This window comes from Neomonachus schauinslandi, chromosome 10 (genome assembly GCF_002201575.2).
Source record: "Neomonachus schauinslandi chromosome 10, ASM220157v2, whole genome shotgun sequence".
Lineage (NCBI taxonomy): Eukaryota > Metazoa > Chordata > Mammalia > Carnivora > Phocidae > Neomonachus > Neomonachus schauinslandi.
Window position 1 is genome coordinate 120,578,484 of NC_058412.1, and position 23,109 is coordinate 120,601,592.

The 23,109-nt window shown below is 47.7% G+C and overlaps 1 protein-coding gene across 1 annotated transcript in view; it reads right to left on the bottom strand.

Annotated features, from left to right (window-relative positions):
• Positions 1–23,109, bottom strand: part of PTPRT (protein tyrosine phosphatase receptor type T) — an 831,114-nt gene that overhangs the window by 60,022 nt on the left and 747,983 nt on the right. Inside the window, exon 18 of the mRNA XM_044919044.1 lies at positions 11,865–11,952. Within this exon, the coding sequence (XP_044774979.1) occupies positions 11,865–11,952 (88 nt within the window). The remainder of the gene's footprint in view (positions 1–11,864; positions 11,953–23,109) is intronic.

Consider the following 23,109-nt stretch of genomic DNA (forward strand, 5'->3'; position numbering starts at 1 on the left):
TACAATAATACCATGATGATATAGTATGTTGATTCTTCCCATTTCACAGATGAAGAAACAGGGGCTCAGAGAGGTTAAGCATGTTCCCAATGTTATGCAGCCTGCACAGGGCAGAACTGGAATTCTATCTCAGGTCCGTCTGAACCCAAAGCCCTGCTCCATCTACACACGGTACTGTCCCTGGACTTCTAGCATCCAGCAGGCACTGCTCCTAGAGTCTGTGCAAATGGTTGGTCCCAGATTCTGCAGTATTCTAGCCCCAGGAGTGGGACCTCCCAGGCGACGACCATCCTGCTCCAGGAGCAAGGAGTCAGACAAGGCCCAGCGCCTGACTCCAAGCTGAGACTGTTAAGCCCCATTACCAGTGGTTACAAAAACAATAAGCCTTAAAAAAGTAAAAATGCACATTGTGCTTTCACTCATTGGTCTCACTAATGACTTATTGATTTAAAAATCTCCTTTATTTATTGAGTTATGACTGCTCCTGGGGTCTATAGCACTGGAAACAGAGATTCTGGTTTAAAATGTGGAGAGGGAATTTTCTTTAACATAAAATGAAAGTTAAAACCTGAAAGCAAAAATGATTTAAAAAACCAATAAGAAACATATTTACTTAAGTTAAATATTCTTTTTTTTTAAAGACTTTATTTATTTGACAGAGAGAGACACAGAGAGAGAGGGAACACAAGCAGGGGAAGTGGGAGAGGGAGAAGCAGGCTCCCCGCAGAGCAGGGAGCCCGATGTGGGACTCGATCCCAGGACCCTGGGATCATGACCTGAGCCGAAGGCAGTCGCTTAACCGACTGAGACACCCAGGCGCCCTAAGTTAAATATTCTTTTTTTTTTTTTTAAATATTTTTTTAAGATTTTATTTATTTCTTTGACAGAGAGAGACACAGCGAGAGAGGGAACACAAGCAGGGGCAGTGGGAGAGGGAGAAGCAGGCTTCCTGCAGAGCAGGGAGCCGGATGCGGGGCTCGATCCCAGGACCCTGGGATCATGACCTGAGCCGAAGGCAGACGCTTAACCGGCTGAGCCACCCAGGCGCCCCCTAAGTTAAATATTCTTAAAGATGAAAGGGACCTCTACCCACCAGAGGATGGTGTTTGTTGGTATTTTGTCTTCATCCATTCATGAAGAACCTACTATGTGCAGGCTGGTTGAATGGCCTAAGGAAGTATTGTCAAAATGATACTCATGCTTAAGGAATTTGTCGGTGTCGTGCGGGAGACAGATTGTACATAGAAGTAGAACTCCAAGGCCTAGAAAGTGGAGAAAGGAGGGCTTTGTGAAGTAGTATGTGAATGAGGAATTAAAAGTAGACTAAGACTTGACCAGTGGACCCTTCCATCAGAGGGTACAAGGAAAGTGAAGACAGTGCTCCTGAAAAAGCAAGCACACTGGGGAGGCTGAAAACCATCTCCTGTCTTGTGGACACAGTGTGAGGGGATTAGCAACATGAGAAGAGAAAGAGGAGGTAGGCAGGGGTTGGGTTACAGAGGGCTCTCCACCCTGTATTAAGGCACTTAGATGCAAATACCCATGCTGGGCTCTGAAAGGCATCCAAATACGATACCTCTATTTTTTGAGGGTATGGAAGGTTATTTTATTACGTAGTGACCAAGATTCACTCCCAGAGGGCTAACCTGTGGCAAATGGGATACACTGATGATGTGAGGTATGAAGCTGAGGGTCAGATCTGGGTTCAAATCTTAGCCCTATCACTTAGTAAGTCAATCGATCTCTCTTAGCTTGTGTTGCTTAGCAAAGTAGAGCCAATACTATATAGCTCATGGAGTGCTGCGGGGGTGGGGATTAAATGAGAAAATGTAGGCATGAAAAGTGTGAGGGCCTTAAGAGAATGAAAAGACAAGCCACAGACTGGGAGAAAATATTTGCAGAATATCAGATAAAGGATTTGTATCCACAATATACAAAGAACTCTTAAATTCAACAACAAGAAAACAACCCTTTAAAAAATGGGCAAAAGGGCGCCTGGGTGGCTCAGTCGGTTAAGCGACTGCCTTCGGCTCAGGTCATGATCCTGGAGTCCCGGGATTGAGTCCTGCATCGGGCTCCCTGCTCGGCGGGGAGTCTGCTTCTCCCTCTGACCCTCCTCCCTCTCATGCTCTCTGTCTCTCATTCTCTCTGTCTCAAATAAATAAAATCTTTAAAAAAAAATGGGCAAAAGATCTGAACAGACACCTCAGCAAAAAAGATACACAGACGGCAAATAAGTATATAAAACTAGGTATATAAAAAATGTTCAACATCATATGTTATTAGGGAATTTCAAATTAAAACAACAACAAGATATCTCTATAACACCTACTAGAATGGCCCAAGTCCAGAACACTGACAACACCAAACGCTGGTGAGGATAAGGAGCAACAGGAACTCTCAGTTCATTGCTGGTGGGAATGCAAAATGGTACAGCTGCTTTGGGAGACAGTTTGGCAGTTTCTTTTAAAACTAAACATACTCTTATCATATGATTCCAGCAATTGCTGTCTTTGGTATTTACCCAAATGAGTTGGAAACTTATGTCCACACAAAAACTTGCACACAAATATTTATAGCAGCTTCACTCACAACTGCCAAAACTTAGAAAAAAAAACCCCAAGATGTCCTTCAATACATGAATGGATAGACAAATGTATACCCAGACAGTGGAATATCATCCAGTGATATTTAGAGATGAATGATCAAGCCATGAAAAGACATGGAGGAAACGTACATGCCTACTGCTAAGGGCACAAGCGAGTCTGCAAAGACTTCATACTGTGTGGTTCCAGCTCTATGACACTCTGGTATGGACACAGTAAATAAGCAGTGGCTGCCAGGGACTTGGGGACAGGATGAACAGGTGGGACAGGGGCGTTTTAGGGCCCTGAAACGATTCTGTAGGATACTGTAATGGTGGATACATGTCATTACACATTTTTAAAATCCCACTGAACTGCACAACACAAAGAGTAGACTCTAAACTATGGACTTTAGCTAATAATAAATGGATCAAGACTGGTTCATTAATTGTAACAAATGTATCACACGGACGCGAGGCGTTAACAACAGGGGAATCTGAATGTGGGAGGGAGGCAGGCAGCACACGGGAACTCACTCTGTACATTCTGCTCACTTCCTCTGAAACCCTAGACTGCTCTAAAAAAAAAAAAGGTATTAGGACAGTGCCTGGTATGCAGCAGGTGCTTAATAAATGGTGGTTCTGGGCTGGACATGAGGCTCAGGGCTGAGACGCTTAGGAATGCGGTGTTCCCCACTTGCCCTTCTGTACCAGATGTAAATCCACCTTCTGCAGAGGCAAGGAGCTATGGTGAGTATTCTCGAAAGGGAAGAATTCAGCCGTTGGGCCTACCAGAAAGGCATTGCAAGGAATAGCAGTGTCCTCATGGTGTATTTATTCCTTCTGGGAGATGCTAATATTATTCTGTGTCCCCTTCTTCTTCTAACTTTACATAATTAGAAGGATAAAAAATTGTGTTTATCCACAGGCACACGGAGAAAGATGGGGCAGCGGGCGATGTGAAGGAATTTATACAAGGTAATTTACAAGCAGCCCAGAACGTTCATTATGCTCTATCTACATTTCGCAAGCCTGAAAAACAGCTAATTTGGTACTCCTCGTTTGATATTCCAGACAAGATGCTGGGAAGAGTCACATAGAGGAGAAGCAAACTCGTCCATGGTGAGGTGAGAGGAGGCTGGCCCCACCTGGCTCTCAGAAGAGGTGGGAGACGGGCAAGGATAGGCTTGTGGGAAGGAGAAAACGGTGGCAGCCAGGGGAGGGGAGACATAGCTGCACAGATATGGAGATCCAAAGAGCTCCGCCGAATACAACTCTAGGGGAACAGAAACACCGCCCCTCTGGAATCAATCTGTTCCTTGTCATTTTAGGACAAAGACCAGTGGTATGTTGCTAAATGTTTAACAAACAGCTCTCTGGAGGGAAAAAAGGCCCTGATCGGTACAGTCTGCTGATTTCTGTGGTATAAATACTCCCACCATGACTAATTTCAAGCTACCAACATGGCATCAACTAGCTCACAAAATTCCTGAAAATTTAACAATCTGTTCTTGCAAGCTGGTATGAATCAGCTCAGGACACCACTAACAGGGAACAAAGCCCACAATGCTTTGCATGATCTGATGGTTTCGGACCCACTTCCCAGTCTAGCCTCATGCTCCCCTCCCCAAATACTATGCTGATAACTATGCTCTTCTTTCAGTTGCTCAAATGCACAATGTCTGCTCTGACCACAGGGCCTTTGCACATGTACAGGAATACCCCCAACCCACCTCCACAAGTCTGGCAACATCTTATTCTTCAGGTCTCTGTTCCATGTTCCTTACTCAGGAAGTCTCCTGTGATCTCTCCACCTCAGACTCTGAGAGCTCCCTGTACTTTTCTTCAGAACTCTTAGAGCAGCTCTATTTCTGTGACTACCCGATTAACCTGTGGCTCCCCTTCACATCCTATTTAAGGAAGGGCATCCTATTTACTGAACTCCTCTACAGTGTGTGGCACATGGCAGGTACTCAATAATTATTTAATAAATGAATTCGTATTTGTGTCTGAGAGGCTGAGAAAGGGCCAGGACCCCTTGCTTAATAGCCATACAGTTGATTTTAGGTAACCCGGCCTGGGACCCAAGGCTCTTTCCTCTACACAGAACTGGAAGGGTGTGCCTGGATCCTGTGCTCAAATACCCCCTTTCCCCATAGCTGATCCATTACCCCCCTGCAGACCCATTCTGTCCTGTCCCCAGATTGGCAGCCAGTTCTGCCTCTGCAGGAGAGACTAGGGGATCGGTAGACTCTGGAGGCAAGTGGGACATCTGTCATACACTAATCACATCACCTGGGGCAAGTTCCTTACCTTACCTGAGTCTCACTTTATCCAACTATAGCATCTAAATCCTATCTACCTTTGCAGATAGACTGCAAGGATTAAAAGAGGTGAGATAGGAAGGCACCTGGTGTGGTGTCAGAAATCGAACTTAAGTATGTAAATTCAGTTTAATTATTATTCTAGATCAGTGGTTCTCAAAATGTAGTCCCTTGACTAATAGCATCAGCAAAGCCTGGGAGCTTGTCAGAAATGCAAATTCTTAAGTCCCAGCCCAGACCGGCTGAATCAGAAACTCCGGTGTGGGGCCCAGAAATATGTATTTTAACAAGCCCTCTAGGAGATGCTAATGCACACTTCAGTTTGAGTGTGCAGATCAATGTTCAATTATGTAGCATCAAAGTGCCCTTGTTATTCACTTCAATTTGTTTTGGGAAAGACCAAAAGATCCTTCTGGAATTGGGCCCTGAGACTAGATGCCCACCTTGCGTTAGGTGGTGAGGCAGAGGAATTTATCTGTGTGGAGTGCGTAGGATGGATGCCATGCCATTTGATTGTCATGGTAACCCTGTGAGGTAGGGGTGTGTGTGTGTGTGTGTGTGTGTGTGTGTGTGTACTTTCTCACAGAGTGGTGGGATCCCTACCCCTCCTGAAACCCCAAGACCCGCTGCCCCCACACCCCTTCCATGCCAGTTCTGACTCCAACACTGCCCATCCCATTGTACCCACATCCCCACTCTGGAGGAGAGTGTTATTTCCTCTTGTATGCCATTCTTTCTCTCCAAACAAACCACAACCTCTGCTCCCCTCCTCCCCCCGGAAAGGTAGCCCAACAAATGGGTCTTCTCAAGTGGAATCCACTTAAGAAGAGAATCACTTGAGAGAGTTGGGGCTGGGGAGAGACTATCACTTAGATATATGATGTGCTTTCTTCCTGTCTTCTGGGCACTCAGGAGGTTAAAGAAAAGGTACAATTTTTCAGAGAAAAGAGATTTGGCTCATTACAATGAACTATGGAGCTGAAATATCATTTCCTAGAAGGATTGGAAATGTTAATGCCATCATCTTGCACGAGTGGATAGGGAGGAGGCAGACAATTCCACTGAGTCTGCCTGGTACCTCATTGAAGCTAAAGGTCTGCACCTTCAATCTTGATTGAATTACCACTATCAAGAGAGAGGGTGGCTGGGGTAGGAGAGGGAAACAGCCCAGCAGGCTCTGTACCTCCTTGCTGTGCCCATTCTGTGCCGGCTGAGGTTGGGTGGCTCCCCTCTGCAGGGATCTACTTGGAGCCTTTGAGGGGGTGTAGAGGGGTTAGGCATAGAGGGGCAGAGTGCTGGGAGAAGTCAGAGGCACAGAGGACCACCTGATGCATTTACTGCTTCATCCTAAGCAGGCTGTCCAGCCCACACTCCACTAAGGGAACTTTCTGGAGAGGAGGAAGGTTTCTCATTCAGGTTCCTTTGGAAGCAGAATCTCAGACAAGGACTTGAGCGCAAGTAGTTGGTATGGGAGGTGATCCCCGGAAGTGGGAAGGGGAATGAGAAGGAGATGGAGAAAGGAAGGAATCTGGTAAGGGGTGTGTCGTCAAGCAAGCTACCACTGCAGACCACTGTGGCTTCATCCTGCTGAAAGCTCCAGTGGGTTTTTCTGTCTCAGGGGAGAGAGGCCAGGGTGCTCACACACCCACTCTCTCAGTCAATGGCTGAAGGCTGCTCCTGGGGATGGTTCATCTCTTGGCACTTCTGGCTTGCCCTAGGCAGGCAGAGAGGGCTCCAGTGGCCAGAACAAATCTTCCGAAGAACCAGGGCACTGATGACTTCTGTACCAAGACCCATGTGTAGGGTCCCACCCCCGCCTCAGAGACCCCAAAGGAGAAGGCAGACTGAGAGTCAGAAGCACTGGACAAGGTGTCTACTTTGTCATCCCAGGTCTGTCTTCCCAGGAATCAGCAGAGAAACCACTGTGAGAAAAGCCTCTGGGTTTGTTTTGAACCTGAGTTCCTCCCCCAGAAGTGAGTCTGAAGAGCTCATCCCAGTCGGCCATTTGTTCTGAGGCTGGAGCCCTTAGCATGATGTGTCTTGATGCAGAAGGATTCCTTGCCAGGGTCACTTGGTACCCCAGCCGCTACAAGCCAGGACGGCTGGGTGTGACCATCCTACAGACTTGCTGTGTGACCTGGGCCGGAGACTCTACATCTCTGGACCATTACTTCTCACCAGTGAACTCAGAGAGGCTGGACTAAGTCTCAGCTGGGTTTAAAAGTCTCTACACTGGATTTGGATTCAGTAGTTATTCATCTTAATTTGCCCTCTGTACACTGAGAGAGGAGAAACTGAGGGTCAGAGAGATGAAGTGACCTTGCCGAAGGTCATGCACCCAGTCAAGGGCGGAACTGAGACTAGAACCCGGCTCTGCCTGAGCCCATGTCCAGTATTCTAGTACACCCGGGCCCAGTGGACTAGGTCTGCAGATTCCCTTGTCCTCTGGCTTCGGGTTGGGTTTGGCCAATGGAAAGCCCCTGCAGGAACTGGACCAAAAGAGAATGTGACCAACGTATGCTTACTTCCTTAGCTCTTCACATCCCCCTCCTTGAGCGTCTCATCTGTTTCCTGCTGGGACCCTGACAGAGTTGATGAAACCTGCAACCTCTGCAATCACTTCCTCTCCTCGCTGTAACTTCTTCCCACCAGCCCAGGAAGCCCCCTCCAAAAGAACATCCACATGGGAACGCTGGGGTATTCTTGAAATTTCCCCTTGTCCACAGTCTCTGCCCCAGAGCTGCTTGAATGCAAAGAACTCTTTGTTCTGGATCTCCATTCACTTCCTTCCCTTTCATTTCCTTGTCATCCCACCCCTGGAAACCCCCCTGTCTCTGCTACCAAATTCTAGACAGCCTCATTTGGAAGAAAGGGCTAATTTAACCAAGGTTTCTCTTTCATTGTTTCATTTGCAAGCAGTGCCTTCCCTCCTCCTCTTCCCCTTTAATCTTCTCTGTCTTCCTGGCCTGGGCCTTTGTCCTCCACTCCAGCCTCCCAGAGCTCCGGGTTCCTTAAGATGCTAATCACACCCAGTTTTCTTCTTGTGCCAAGAATATTTCTATTTATCAAGCCGCGACAGACTTTGCCTTTGGGAGGGACACATACAAGGACAGGAACACTTTCCCTTCCTCGGGGCTGTCTCCCTTTTCCCTTTCTCATTTCAATTCTAGGAGTCTTTCTTTGCTTGGTTCCTCGGTATGTCTTCCAGGGTTTTTGAATGCACGGGTTGCCTGATCCTGTCTCCTTTTTAGGGAGTGCAGACCCACACAGGCCGCAGTGTCCTGTAGAATTACTGACCCTTCCGTGAGAAAGGAGATTCAGGTTTGTTCGAGCCCGTCAGGGTGGTAATGTTAGGTGTTTGAATTCCCTCTGCCTCCTTTGGGTTTCCCCAGAAGGAGATGCGAGAGGAGGACCCTGGTGCACATAGTTTATGCAGGAAGGGGGCACCAGCAGGAAGGGGGGCAGGGAGGTGGCCGAGAGAATGTAGCCCCCAAGGGGGAGTTTTCAAGCCCATTCCTGTGGTGGGAAATGGCAGCCCAGGCCCTGATGGAACTCTGGAAAAGGTGAAGAACACACCCTCAGTGGGATGGGAAGGAGCTGGGCTATTTCATCGGCTAGGGAAAGACTGCCTTTTGCACAGTGTCTTGCCCCAGCTTGGGAGCAGGTCCTCAGGTGACAGGGCAGCATGAGGGGGAAGCAAGTGAGGTGTCCAGGGCATACACCTCAGTGAGGTGCTCGCTCTCAGGGTCATGCAGCCGAGCACGGCATCTCCTTGAATGTTGCACTCTGGGTGCCTCGCTCGCTCACCCTAGTCCCGGCTCAGGATGCCAGACTGCCTGCTGGTTCCAAACACCAGGTGGTGAGGCCGTGGGGTGTGGGTGGGATGCATGCTGACAGCGTCTTCTGCACCCCCAGTGATGGAGTTCAATCCCCTTCATTGTTTTCCTTGCTACTTGGAATCCTGCCTTCCAAGATGCAGCTCTCACACGGGACAGGATGGTTCTCTTCCAGCCCTTTCCTGTGTCCTGTCTCTCTGCCCCCACTCAGGCTCAGTAGCTTCTTCCTACTGGCAAATCTTTGTGCCCCCTGTCATCCTGCTCCAGCTTACCTCCCTCCATGCTTCCTGAATATTCTCTCCTTTATTTGAGAAGCCAGAAGGGAGAGGTCCATGGCTGAAGCCCTTCGGGGTCTTGCAGAGAGTCTGCTTTCCAACATTAAGTTCCTATTTACTGAGCCCCAACCATATGCCAGGTTTGGGGACACAGAAGTACAGTCATCTTCCTGCTGTCACAGAGCATCTATTCCAGTGAGGAAAACAGGCAGTCAACAGATAGTCATCCAAATGCCTCTCAAATCACAATGATGATGAGGGTTAAGGAGAAGACATGCAGTGTGCCCAAGGAGTGAATAATGAGGTTTTGAAGGGCCTGAGGAATTCCCTGAAGAAGTGATGACCAAGAAGGATCTGAAGAATAAGTAGAACTTAGCAGAGCAAAGTGAGGCGGGAAGGGCACTTTGATAGAGTACACAGAGTGTGCAAAGGCCCTGTGGCATGAGTGAGCACAGAAAGCTCAAGGGACTGAATGAAGATCAGTGTGGCTTAATTGAGGAAACTGGGATGGAGAGGACACGATATGAAATGGGAGTGGAGAGGTGGCTGAGGGCCTTTGGATAAGGAGTGCTTAGAAATGCAGGAAAGCCATTTGAAGGGCTTTCAATAGGAAAATGACACGATCCAATTCCCATTTTGAGGATGTCCCTTTGGCTTCTGTCAGAGATCAGATAGGTGGAATTTGGGGTCAGATTAGATGTGCAGCAGTAGGAAGAAGGCTGGGCGGAGTCCAGGTGAGACCTGACAATGGCTCGGGCAAAGGTCCTGGATGCCAAGGATGAGCAGGGAAGTCTGGAAGACAGACAGCTTGGTGTGGCTTTTCATCCTTAGCCCCCACAGGCTTTTGCGTGGATACCTGGCCCAGGCTGGATATCCTTGTCTCTCAGGGAGGCAAAGGCTCTTCACTGTGCTCTAGTCATTTATCTTTTCTTATCTGCACAACGCCCCGGGAGGAAGACATCATTGTACCCAATTTACAGAGAGACGACTAAGGTTTGGTGTGATCACCTAAGGTCTCACAGCCTATAATTTAGTGGCCCCTCTCTAAACTCACAATCTGAAAGGGGGAACGGACAAGTGGCCAGATATTTTAGGGAATGGTATGCACAGTGCTCGAGTAGAGGATGGTCAGAGTGAGCAGCTACCTGTGCCCAGCGCAGGAGCTCTGTGGGAGCAGAGACTGAGGGTCCAGCACAGGGCCTGGCTCAATGGAGGCCCATGAGTTATGGGTCTTAATAACACACTTCCTGATTGTTCGAGCATCTCTTTCCAACGCTTCACTTGCAATAAATCTTGCTGCCTGCATTACTGTCTTCCAAGAGACAAATTATAAATGTTTTCTGATTAGTTCTACCATTCATAGCCCATTCCTAAATCAGCACAGGAAACAGCTAAGCTAAAACTTCTGCCTCTTTCTTCCTTTGCAAGCTGCCTGTATCTTATGTTTTCTTCCTCCAAGTTTTTTTCTTAGGCAACGTCTAGACAGTTAAACAAAACAAAACACTGAACTGTGCTAGAAATAATTTGTTATTCAAGGTCTTTTTTTTCCCTCTGTTTCTGGCTAGATGGGGTAATCCTGAGAGCTGAGACCAGAAATGCAATGCACACAATTGGTGAGATGTCAAAAGGTCCAGGTTGAGTACACCATGGCAGACAAAGGCTGTTGTCAACTCTGTTCTAATCAGACCATGCGCTCAACATTTTGTATGAGGTAACTTTGTCCTCTCTGTATTTATGCTGCTTTGAAGGCTGTACATACCAATATTTGGCAGTGATGATACCGTGTGACCTCTCCTCTCTCCCTGCCTCATCATCTAGCACTGAATATTATGCACAGTCACACACAAATGTTGGCACTCTCCTTGTTCAGGCCTCATTGTCCCTCGCTGGGACCACTGCAGTAGCCTCCTGACCAGTCCCTCTGCCTCCGGTCTCTCACACTCTAGTCCACCCTCCCAATCAGCTACCCGAGTGATTTTTCAAAACTGGACATCTGATCATGCCCATCCCCCCACCAACCCAGTTTATCCCATGTCCCCAGATGGGTATTCAGTGATTTCTGGTTAAAAGAAGGTGGAACTGGGGTGCCTGAGTGGCTCAGTCATTAAGCGTCTGCCTTTGGCTCGGGTCATGATCCCAGGGTCCTGGGATCGAGCCCCACATCGGGCTCCCTGCTCAGCGGGAAGCCTGCTTCTCCCTCTCCCACACCCCCTGCTTGTGTTCCCTCTCTCGCTGTGTCTCTCTCTGTCAAATAAATAAATAAAATCTTCAAAAAAATAAAAGGTGAAATTATATATCTGTACTGATCTTCAGGGACCACGAGAAACTAACTCTATGGCCAAGAGTAATGGTGCCAAGCACTGGGCAAAGGTTCATGTACCTTTTAAAAATAACCCTGTCTTTGTTGTTTGTGTCATTTCCGAGGGAAGAAACTGAAGCTTAGAGAGGTCAGGTAACTTGCCCAGGGCCCCATAGCTGGGATGGAAGCCCAGGCAGTCTGACTCCACAGGGCTCAAACCGCTCCGCTTCACTGCCTTCATCAAACCACGTATGAGCGGTGATTACAGGAATGTTAAAGCTCGTTGTCGAGCAAAAGGCAATGACCTTGCATGCCTCCCCAATCTCAGTACAAAACATGTTTTCCTCCTGCAGGCTCGGGGCCACCAAGTGTCTTGGCCAACGCAGGGCCTGCGTGGCAGACACTCACCTTACAACAGCCACCACCCTAGCAGTGGGGGCTGGCAGAAGTCATGATGCCTTAAACCCTGCCCCTTGTGTGACCAGAGTTGCCTTGGGCTCCTCTGGGCCCTGAGCTGGCTGCTCCCCAAACCCTCAGGGCTCTTACAGGAGATGATGTTTCCGTATCGATTCTTATTGCGGTTTTCATCCTCTTTGGCTGTGTCCCACGAAGCTGTCTGCCCCTCTGGTAAGGCCTAAAAGAGGAAGAATAGAGTGGTTAGAACGGCCTGAGATAGGGGCTTTCTCCATGTGTAGATGAGCCGGGGGGTGTGGGGGGGGATCAGATCCACTGGGATGGGTCACTCAGTATAAAGGGCTCCGCGTTCTTGGATGTGGCCTGGGGAGAACGTAGACTTGGCCCCTTCGTGGACTTACCCACTCGTTCATTGACTCAAATGTCATTGATGCCTTCTGTGTGTCCAGAGTCCAAATCTGGCCCAGTACGGGACTCATTTGCTCATTAACTCATTCGTTCATTCGACAGGTATTTATTGAGTCCCTAATATGTATTTGGCGCTGTTGTAGGTACTCAGGATACAGAGAAATAGGCAAAGTCCCCTTTGAGCTTCCAGTCAACTGGGCGACGCCGCAAGTAAAAGAGCAAACATATATAATTTCAGATTGTGGAAAGTGCTATGAAGAAAATTAATCAGGGAGAAGGGATAGTGATGGAGGATGAGAATTTCTTCAGATTATACAGTCTGGGAGGGCTTCTCTGACAAGGGAACAGTTAACCTAACTCCTTAATCATGTGAAACAGCCAGTTGTGCCAAAAGCAGGACATGCTTTCCAGGCAGAGGGAAGAGCAGGTTTAAAAGAGGTAACCAAATGACCGTATTCAAGGGTGAGGCAGGGAGAGCAGTGGTGAGAGCATCTGGGTGGGCTGGGACAGTTCAGGCTCTGTAAGGTATTGTGGTCACTGGTAACGAGTTGGATATCATTCTAAGTGAGATGGAAAGCCTTTGGAGGGTTTTGAGCAGTGCAGTTAGCTGATCTGATTTAGGTTTTACATTCTGGCTCATGTATGGGATGCAGGCTCTTAGGAGGCCCGGGGAGGAAGCAGGGAGATCAGTTAGGAAGCTGTTGCAATAGTCCAGGTAAGAGATGAGGGCACCTTGGCCCCTTTACCAGGATGGTGGCAGTAGATGTAGCGAGAAGTGATTATTTTCAGGATGTTCAGTTGAATACTGTAGATTTTGGTTCCCTCAGAAGCAGACTTGGAAACAAGGATTTGAATATGAGATCTTCTTTGGAGGCAATCCTAAGGAGCATGGGTGGGAGAGTGGGGGAAATGATACAAACACGGGAAGGAAGTCAGTCCAAGTATCTCAGTGAACAAGTCAGCACCGTGTACACCTGGGGTTTAATCTCACTGGCCCACCACGTGTTGGGGTATTTACCCACAAATTCCCATTGACCATTGGTTGAGGACAATGCTTAGGAAATCCCTTGGCACTTCTGCCATGCTCTGCAGGTAAGCTGTGCATATTCTCTAAGAAAGTCCTTGGGCAACAAGCCACAGGTGTTTCTAGGTGGCTGGCACTGGGTGAGCGTGCATGGGAACATGAGTGTAGAGGGGACAGGGGCAGGCCAACACATCTGCTGTAGGTGTGGACTATGAAGGAAAGAGGGATGAAGGCTGGCTCCTAGACTGTAGGCTTGAAGAAGTGAGTGGAGAGCCGTGGCATTTGCAGAGATGGAGAAGAAATACAAGGGGAGAAAGAGACCGGGGAGGCAGGAATTGCGTGTTGTGTTCTGGGCACATTGAGTGCTTAGAACAGCGCCTGACCCTTGCTGAGTGCTGTGTGCTTCTTGCCATGTCCCACACAGTGAGAACAGTGTAGCAGGGGCCATGTTTGAGATGACTAGTCGACATCCATGCTGAGTATGAAGTTGGACATAGAAGCTCACAGTCAGAGCTGGGGGAAGGGGTGGGAGTCATCAACCCAAGAGGAGACAGACAAGTCCACAACCATGTGGAACGATTAACAGAGTTATGAGCCAAGAGCTATGGAAACACAGGGGCAGGTGAAGTTGCTTCTCTCACAGAGAATGAAGATGGGCATTCAGGGGAGCAGGAACAGCTGTAGGAAAGCTCCAGAAGCATGAAGACCTGGCCACATTTTGATTACTGTTTCCACCCTGCACCCTGTGGCGTGGGCTGAATGCCCTGCTTGTGGGCCCTGCACTGCTTCTGAGGCTGGACCTGCAATACCTTCAGTCTACACAGCTCCCTGTCTGCAGCTCAGGGGAAAGGAGAATCCACTCACCTTATTATACTGGCCTTGCCTTTTCCCATCCATCCCTTACTAGGTTCAGCCCCAATAAGCAGTCCATAAGCCAAACAGTCAGAAATCCCATCAGTGGGCTGTGTTTCATAGGCAGGCAGCACCACTGCCTGTGAAAAGCCCAGCTCATGCACAGTACCCCCTTTCTTGCTTCCAGTCTCCCATGTGTTAAGCCAACCTGGGTGGGTCTTCTAGAGAAGAGGTAGGCACACTTTCTGTAATGGGTCAGAGACTGAGCAGCATGGGCTTTGTAGGCCAAGTACTCCATGCTGCGGCCACTCAAACTCTGGTTGCAGAGTGAACGCAGTGACAGACAAAAGGCAAACAAATGGGCATGGCTATGTTCTGATGAAACTTTATTTACGAAAACAGGTGTTGGGTTGGATTTAGCCTGTGGATGCACTCTGCCGACCTTTTTTCTAGAAGCGTGACCATGATCCTCAACTCTGCAGTGGTTGGGTAGGTAGAACTAGTCCTCATTCTGTGACCTCGCCATTCTAGATGGAATGGAGATGGGGTGGGAGGCCCTTGCCTGAGCTGCCTGGCTAAGCTGTGTTCTCCAACCTCGCTTTCCCCAGGGTTTCAGAAGGGGGGTACTAGATTGTCTTCCCAATCTCTGCCCTAAATCTGAGTGTGACAAAAATGCCACGGAGAGAGGAAAGTGCTTACTTTTCCAACGGAGGGCCCGTCTCTCCTTTTTCTCCTCGTCCTCCTCCTCCTCCTTCCTCCTCATTACAAATGACCATCTCCCTGCACCCCCCTTGCCACTTGTGTAGGACAGCTCTTGATTGCAAATGGTTCTTGCTTTTTACATGTAACTCTTGGAACTCAGATTCCAGCCTGGGGCCTCATTCTCCTGGCCAGGCCCGCTAGCACCAGCTGTTGCAGACAATTGCCGGGCCCACATAGTCCTGGCTCTCCGCAATGGTGGGCTGTGACTGTCTCACAGGTAACACTGGACTTCTCAAGGTTTAAGCCCACTCTGGGGATGGATGTTCTACCTGAAACTCTCTGTGATAAAAGCCAACTGTTCATTCCATTATATCCACCCCAAAGTGGTATGAAACCAAGAATAGGACGCTCCAAATATTTTCATAATTATTTTGGGGGAAAAAATCTGTTGAGTACCTACCATGGGCTAGGGTTTCAGTTATAATTCGCTGAGAGTTTTGTTATGGCTGTACATTAGAATCATCTGAGGGAAGCTTTAAAACTCCCAAAGCCACGGCCCTATTAAGTTCAGTCGGACTCTGTGGGGATGGGACGCAGGCCATCAGCAGGGTTTAAACTCCCTGGGTGATTCTAATGCACAGCCACAGTTCTTGCAAATAGTGAATTTACCTGGAGAAACACTTTCCCACGAGTCTCCTCACTGGTTTCTCTTGCTTTGGTTTTGTCCCCTCCAATCCATTCTCAACTGTAATCAGAGAGATCTTTCTAAAATGTGAATAGGACCCAGTTACTCCCCTTGCCATTATCTTCAGGATAAATTCTAGTCTTTAATTCAAGGTCCCTAATGACTTCACCCTACATGCCCCTCCAGCCTCATTTCTTGCCCTTATATTAATATTCCAAAGATAAGGAACTAAACGTAAGGCCCACAGACAATTTCAGGTGTTTCAAACTTCTGAGACTGACTTTATATATGCCGTTCCCTCTGCCTGAAATTCTCTTTCACCTGAGTCTGCCTGGAAGACTCCTACATACCCTTTAAAACCCATTTCAAGCATCTTCTGTTTTGTGAAAACTTCCCTGCTAACCCTCCCACTGCTCCATTTCATCCCCAGCTAGTCGGTCACTTCTATTATTAGATGGACTCCTTTATATCTAATAATTTGTAAGTCTTGTCTCCCAACTTGAGGATGGGCTACTCCAGGAAAAGGGCAGCATCTTATTCATGTCTGTCTCTCCAGAGCCCAATACTGGCCTATACTTCATATGTACCTGAATCCCCTTTAGAATAAATGAATGGATTGGACAGACGGTTGAAAATATTAGTGGGTAAGGTGGCTTCTGTGCAGTCTCTTTAATCTCAGAGGTGTAAGTGACCTTGAAAATTATCTGGTTGTGTTCCCTTCCACAGTGGCCTTTTGGGCAGTGGACAAGCTGATCCATAGCATCTGCTACTTGGATACCCTCAGTGACAGAGAGCTCACTACCTCACAATGCTTCCTGTCTCACTTATGGACAGTTTGGACAGTGTTTTGTTCCTCTGCCTCTATGTACTTTGCCTTTGCCCTATGCTATGGGGGACCCACAGAATTAGCATGCACCACGTGTGCTGCAACACTGCAGAGATTTGATGAAGATCGCTGTCCACCCCCAGAGTCCTTAAATGGCACAGTTTGGGAGCTGTCTCAACATCCAGACCATACCCTTCAGGAAGCACCCAGCATGCTGATATCCTTTGAAAAATCTTAAGATAAACAAAGCAGCTGTGATAAGTGGCCCTTCTTTGGGAAACCACATGAGCCCCTGATGCAGCCGTGGGAGTCTCTGTGTCCCTGGGTGGGGCTGGGGAGAGGAGGTGTGAGCCTGGGCTGGGATGCTGTTGACCAAGGTAGAGGAGGCAAGGCCTAACAGAGCCACCTAGGAGGGAGCAGTAATGACCCCCCAATTGGCAGACTTTGATCACATATCCATTTCCCTTTTTAGGGAGCTGCAATGTAATAGGGGATAATCTCTTGAAGGAAGAAAAAAATACGAAGGGGTAAAAGTATGAAAGGGAGACTCATCTCCATCTTCAAAGTGAGGCAGCCGAGGGGCATTATTTTTACATTAGCGGCTAGTTACAGTAGATTGACCAGGGAATGGCGGCGGTCATTAGGAGCTAATCACATTCTTTTCAAACCAAAATTGCCATCTCATTATATTCATCCATTATCAATCTCCGCTTTCCTCTTCTCATTCTCTTCTCCCGAGAGTGCGAGCTCTATTTTTACACCCTCCTCTGCGTGTGGAAATGTTTTCTACTCTTCAACAGTGTTGCTTTTCTAAGGCAATCATTTGTGGATGTCCTAAAGGATGCATTTGGGGATGTCCTCATCCCTGGAGGTCTGAGCTGTGGTATTCACAGAATCCTCAAAAGTCAGACCTGGAAGGATCTTCTGAGAAAACCACTGCCTCACTATAGAGATTGACAAAGTGAGGTCTAGAAACAGGCAATGACTTGCCTAAGAACACAAGCTGAGTGAATCCATCTTCCTTCAGCTCCTCCTCCCTCCTTTCCGCCCTCCCTCTCTCCCTCCCTTCCATGGCGACTATCTGGGTGCTAGGCACTGTGTTAGGTCCTAGAAATAATAGCAATGGACGTGGCACACAAGATCTCAGGAACTTAGCTCTAGTTGTGGGAAGGTGCAAACAATAAATAGACAAGATAATTAGTTTATAAACCAGTATATCCCAGTGCTGTAAAGGCAATAAATAAGATGTGAGCATAGACAATGTGTGGGAACAAGGGACTACTTCAGGTAGAGTGGAGTGCGCAGGACCTTTTGAAAAGTTGACATTTGAGAAGGAAAGCGGTAGTTGGCCTGGCACCCACAGCCGGACCCCGTGTCTTACTGTTGAACATAAACAATCTCACAGAATGCCAACATCAGACGAGGCTCCTCTGAGACCAGGATGGGGCAAGGCATAAACATGACCACTGCGTAGTCCTAACTAAACACAGAAACAGTATGAATACTGTCCAAGCCAAAAAAAATATGACGAAACCTCCCCCTACCCTGGCTAAGAGGAGTGACCACTGTTCCTTTGCCACTTACAGCTTTAGCCTCTGTCCGGTGTCCCCTTATTAGAGCTAGCTTCATTAAGGGGACCTTACCACTGCCTAACGATGCCCATTCCAGAACAAAGCCCCATATCACCCAACATAGCCCACAGTCTCGGAGCCCCTTCTCATGTCCTCTTCCTGAGATGTCCTGCAGTATTTAAACCTGGCTTGCTCCACTCCAGGTGTGTTCCTACGTGTTTCTCATTGATGCATTTGGGCTGAACACTAAATGATGAGCAGAAGCCAGCCATGGCAAGAGCTGGGGGAAGAATACTCCAGGGCTGAGAGAAGAGCAAGTGCAGAGGTGCTGAGGTGGAATGAGCTCCGTGTGTTCTGGAGCTTGAAGTGGGGGTGCTCTCTGGGGTCTAGAGAATAAGAGCAAGCAAGCAATGCATAATGTGGATGGGGAGGGTGTGGTGAGCAATGGCAGTTGGTGAACCACCACGAAGAATATGAGTTTTATTCTACGTCAGTGAACATGCTTTGGACGTGCTTTCAGATGAGGAGGCTGAGCCAGTACCAGCAGCATGGTAAGTGGCTTGGAGCTCTTGCCTCGTGAACCCTCCCTTCATCCTTGCTGCCAGGGTTCATAGACTTGAGGATAAAATTCTGATCTGGCGCCTAGTCCAGACTAATCCTCCCTGTGACTGCGACCCACCCATTCACCCATCCAGCCTCGCTCCCAGCCATGGAACTCAGTAAGCCAGACACTCCATGTACCTAGAGAGACCCCGGTGGGGGTCACAGGCTTTTCAGGCCCTGCTGTGCTGAGTCAGTCCATAGGACTGTGCAGCCTCCCTCAGTTTCCCCACTTACTACTTTAGTTCCCTACTCTAACCCAGAATTGCTCCTGATGCTTAGCTGCTTCCTTCGACCTGTTGGTTTGGCTCTCTGGGATATAGGATTTTCATTTTAATACTGGGGCCATCCCGGACAAACCAGGACAAATCATTCACCCTAGAAACAGGTAAGACCGAGTATTCAAGAAATGAGAGTTTCGTGGAGCTGTTGGAAGCTAAAGGTCTGGTCTCCACGGAGGTCCATGAGTTCAGTCAGCACCCACATTTCCTGAAGTCCATGGCTAGCTGGTGGATGGGAAGGGCCACCGTGGATAGTTGTGTTGGTTGTGCACAATGCAAGAGTGCCATGTCTGAGGGAGCATCACACATCTGGTAGACATGATACATTTCTGTATATATTACAAACAAGCATCTCGAGACAGGTGCGCCTTTTGCTCTTTCACCCTAAGGAGCTGTAGGATCTTGTGGTGGCCCCGGCAGAGCCCAAGCTTGCAACAAACGCCTCTTTCTGTGCTGAAAAGCCCATGCCTTAGGATTTATAAATGTGGATTGAGAAGGCAGGAGAGGATGACTAATGACGTCTACTCAGAGTGGCATCAGGAGAGCAAATATTATTGCGACCGTGTCACTAAACAGACGGTAATTTATGAGTTCTGCTGGGGAAGCTGAGTAGAAAATCAGACGGCAGTGAAATGGGGGATTTGTCTGTGACAGGAGCTCTGATCAAGGTGGAAGAGTTGAGTGCGTGTCTGTGTGTAGAGTCACAAAGCACCGTTTAAAAAGCCCCCATTAAAAGCTACAAGGTTTCTTTTAAAAACAAATTTTAGGACCATGGTTCTCAAATTTTGGTAGTCATTCAAATTTCCTAGGCAATTTGGCCAAATGCAGAGGCCTGGGCCCTGTCCCGTGTCAATGCACCTGCATCTTAATGTTCTTTCCCAACTTTCCAGGCGATTCTGACACGTCACAGTTTGAGAACCACTGTCTTAGGCAGTAAGGTAAATGGAAACAGCAGATTCCTGGGGAAGAGTCAACTTAAATTTTAAGGCAGATACTTGGTGCTCCTACAGAGACAGCCCAGAGATGTGAGAGTCTTTCTACGTTGGTGTCTTTCTTTAAGAAATACTGCCTTTTTCTCTCTCTCAACAAATAAAATCTTAAAAAAAGGTGGGGGGGGGGCAGTCTGCTTCTCTCTCTGCCTTTCCTCCTGGCTTGTGCTTTCTTGCTCACTCTCTATCTCTCAAGTAAATAAATAAAATCTTAAAAAAAGAAATACTGCCTTTTTTTTTTTTTTTTACCTGGATAGAACTATTCTTAATCACAAAGATTTTTGCCAGCGCTTTGTAATTCAATGAAGTTGATATTTAGTATTTATATATTATTTTGCAGATGGTTGGGAGAAGAGAAAGGAGTAAGATTCTGCCTCTGCCCTCATGAAGCCTACTGTCTCCTGGGGAAGCTCACACAAGGGTACCTCTTTTCCTCCCAGCTCTGAGCCCATGATCTGGGGGATGCCTGCATCCCATTCTAGGCTACTGACTTGTGGTCCCCTCCGTACACCGTCTCCATCTTTGTGCATGAGCTTCTGGGTGGCTGTCTCTGGGCCAACAGCTCTTTCTTGAAACAAAGTCAGCCACAGTGAAGGGAGGGATATTAAAAGCCATCACTATTGCCTTGTTAACTTTATCCAGGAAAATGGCAAGAAGTGCAAAATTCCTCTTTATCTCCCCAACTGGTTTCATTTTTATTTCTCTTTTCATGGGCAGGAATCTTCGTTTCTCTTCCAAGAAGTGGTTCGCAACATTTCAATTCTTTCATGTTTCCCAGCCCCTGCACACCATGGTTCCCTCGGCCACACATGCTTTTCCTCCACTCAGCCTTCTTCTACTTTTCTTCAACTCAGTGTCTCATCTTTTGTGAAGATTCTGATTGATCTTGGCAGTAATAACTGACAAAAAGCAAAAATAAACACCACCACATTCATCCTGGGCTGGCCTTACCCATGTGCTGCAAAGCATTTTAAACTGGGGTTTGTTATGTAAGTACAAGGTGTAGTAAGACCATGGTCTTCCTTTAAAGTAGGGTCTTCAATTCCTTTATTGAGCTTTCTAAGTATCTCCGGGGCTCCAAATAGTGCAAGGTAGACAGTAGGCACTCAGTAAGTGTTTGTGTGCAAATGAAGTAGAAGCATATACTATTAGGCTGCAGGAGTCTAATACTGCAGTCAAGTATTGCACAGGAGGTAATATGGGGACCCAGGGATGGAAGAGTCTTGGCTAAGACCACCCAGCATGTCAGCACAGATAGAAAACCAAGTCTTGACTCTTGGTCGAGGGATTTTTCTCTGGTACCATCTGAAAATTACTCACTTGTTTACAGAGGGTTCTCATATCAAATGCAGAAAATACTGTTTGTTGGATTACAATTATAAGTAGAAAATAAAAATAAGCTCAAAGGAAAACACTGAGTTAATAGTCTCGCCTACATGAGCTTTTTCCTGCTAGAAAATCTTTCAAGTCCAAACCCACATGGTTTACTGATGTCTTCGGGCCACCCTCTGGAAATGGCTCATTTTCTCCTTATTTTAACCCACAGGGAGTGGAGTGAAAAGAGCAGGTGGAGTCCAAGTCTTCCCGTTTTGGCCACGGTGAGTCCCCAGAGTTGGAGAACAGCCATGGTTTCCCCTTTCACGACTGGGGCACCTGCTGCTAATTCCCCAGCCCCTCCCCAGAATCACTTTCACTCAAAAATTAAGGAAAGGGACCAGAATCTCTTAGGAGTCACCTGCCAGTGGGATGCTCTGTGACTGATCTTATCAACTGAGGAGCGAAAAAGTTGTGGGAGAAGCAGAAGGTCTACTCTGCCTCTGCTCAGGAGGCTCTGAGCAGAGAAGGGGGCACTGGGGTGTGGAGACCCCCCATTCGAAGGCTGTCTGCCACTAGCACCCACAGATGACTAGGAGAAACATGGCAACACTAGATGAAGCCAGACATGCATGCAGCGTGTCTGTCCAGAGCTGGAGAATGAACAAATGTTTGCTCTTCATTAGGCTGCAGCCTATTCCTCCCAGCTGTTCCTTGTTGCCTTAAATAGTCTTAATGGGGCTGTAATAACCAGATACCTTCTGGGTGCCCCACTGGGCTCATCATTCATTATGGTGACAGACTGCCCGGATTGGACTGGGATTAAAATGCTTCCCTTCTCTCCATGACAAAGTCACCTCCTCCTGTTGTTTCGCATCTTCTTTGAGCCTGCTGCTCTTCTGACCATGATGATGCCTGGGCTTACCAGGCGCACAGACAACCCCTCTCTCCAGCCAACATCTCCTAGCATGTTGGCAGGCTAGGGTTTTTGTTTTGCAACTGGGGAAGGTGGGAGAATCTGGGCTGGGAGAAACAGGACAGGGAGAAGGGAAGACTCTGCAGTCCAAGATCATGTGCAGAAGCCTCTTAGCTTCAATGTGGCTGGGTTCCATCGCCTCTGTGAGGGGATGTCACATGCCCCATGGCATCAGATGTGACCAGCAGCAAGTAGAGTAGGTGAGGTGATGGGTCTGGGGGCACAGGCAGGACATGCACTGGGGACTCCATGGGTCTCCTTAGACCAGTGTCCCTTAACCTTGAAAGTACATTATAGTTACCAGGAGGGCTTAGAAAATACAGATCTCTGGATCCCACCTCCAGGAATTCTGATTTAATTGGTCTGAAGAACAACTTGGGCATTGGTGTTTTTAAAATTTCCCTACGTAATTCTAATGTGTGGCCGAGACTGAAAACCTCCAGGCCTCATATTTGTATGGGAGGTGCAGTTAATTTGCCTTAGGTCTCCTTGAGTTCCTGGGAACCCAGGGTCCCTGGTCAATCATGGTTGCTAGGACTTGAGATGTAACTATGGAGGGCAGACCCAGAAAGGGGTCCAGTGGGACTATCAATAGGAGGGAGATCCAGCTGGCCTGGACAATTAGTTCCTACCTAGGCTCACAAAATATGTGGGACATAAGCATTTTTTAGATCACTTGGACCAATCCCTTTTCCCTCATTGCATAAATATGGAAATGGAGCCCCAGAAAGGAGAATGACCTGCCCAAGGTCACCCAGATACTTAATGAAAGAGACAGGACTTGAATCCAGGTGTTTTGACTATTAACTCAGAACGATTCATACATGAATTCAAGTCATTGAACTTAAAATATATATATATTGAGAGACTCAAGTTTACATGCCAAAGAGCATGAGCTGATTTTACGTCTCTACCTGAGAGAATGTGTGTGGGCTTGTCTGGGCTCTGGGCCCAGTCTCCTGGTTTGAGCAATTCCATCTTTTCCTTTAATTAGTGTCCTTGTCGCCTACCCGCCTACCTGCCCCTGGTCTCCCTGCTCTGATCTATGCCAGACAATTAAATCTAAAATGCTAATTCAACTTTAAAAAAATGCTGCTCCCTTCCATGGTTCCGCATGACCCCTAGAATAAAATCCAAATTCCTTAGCCT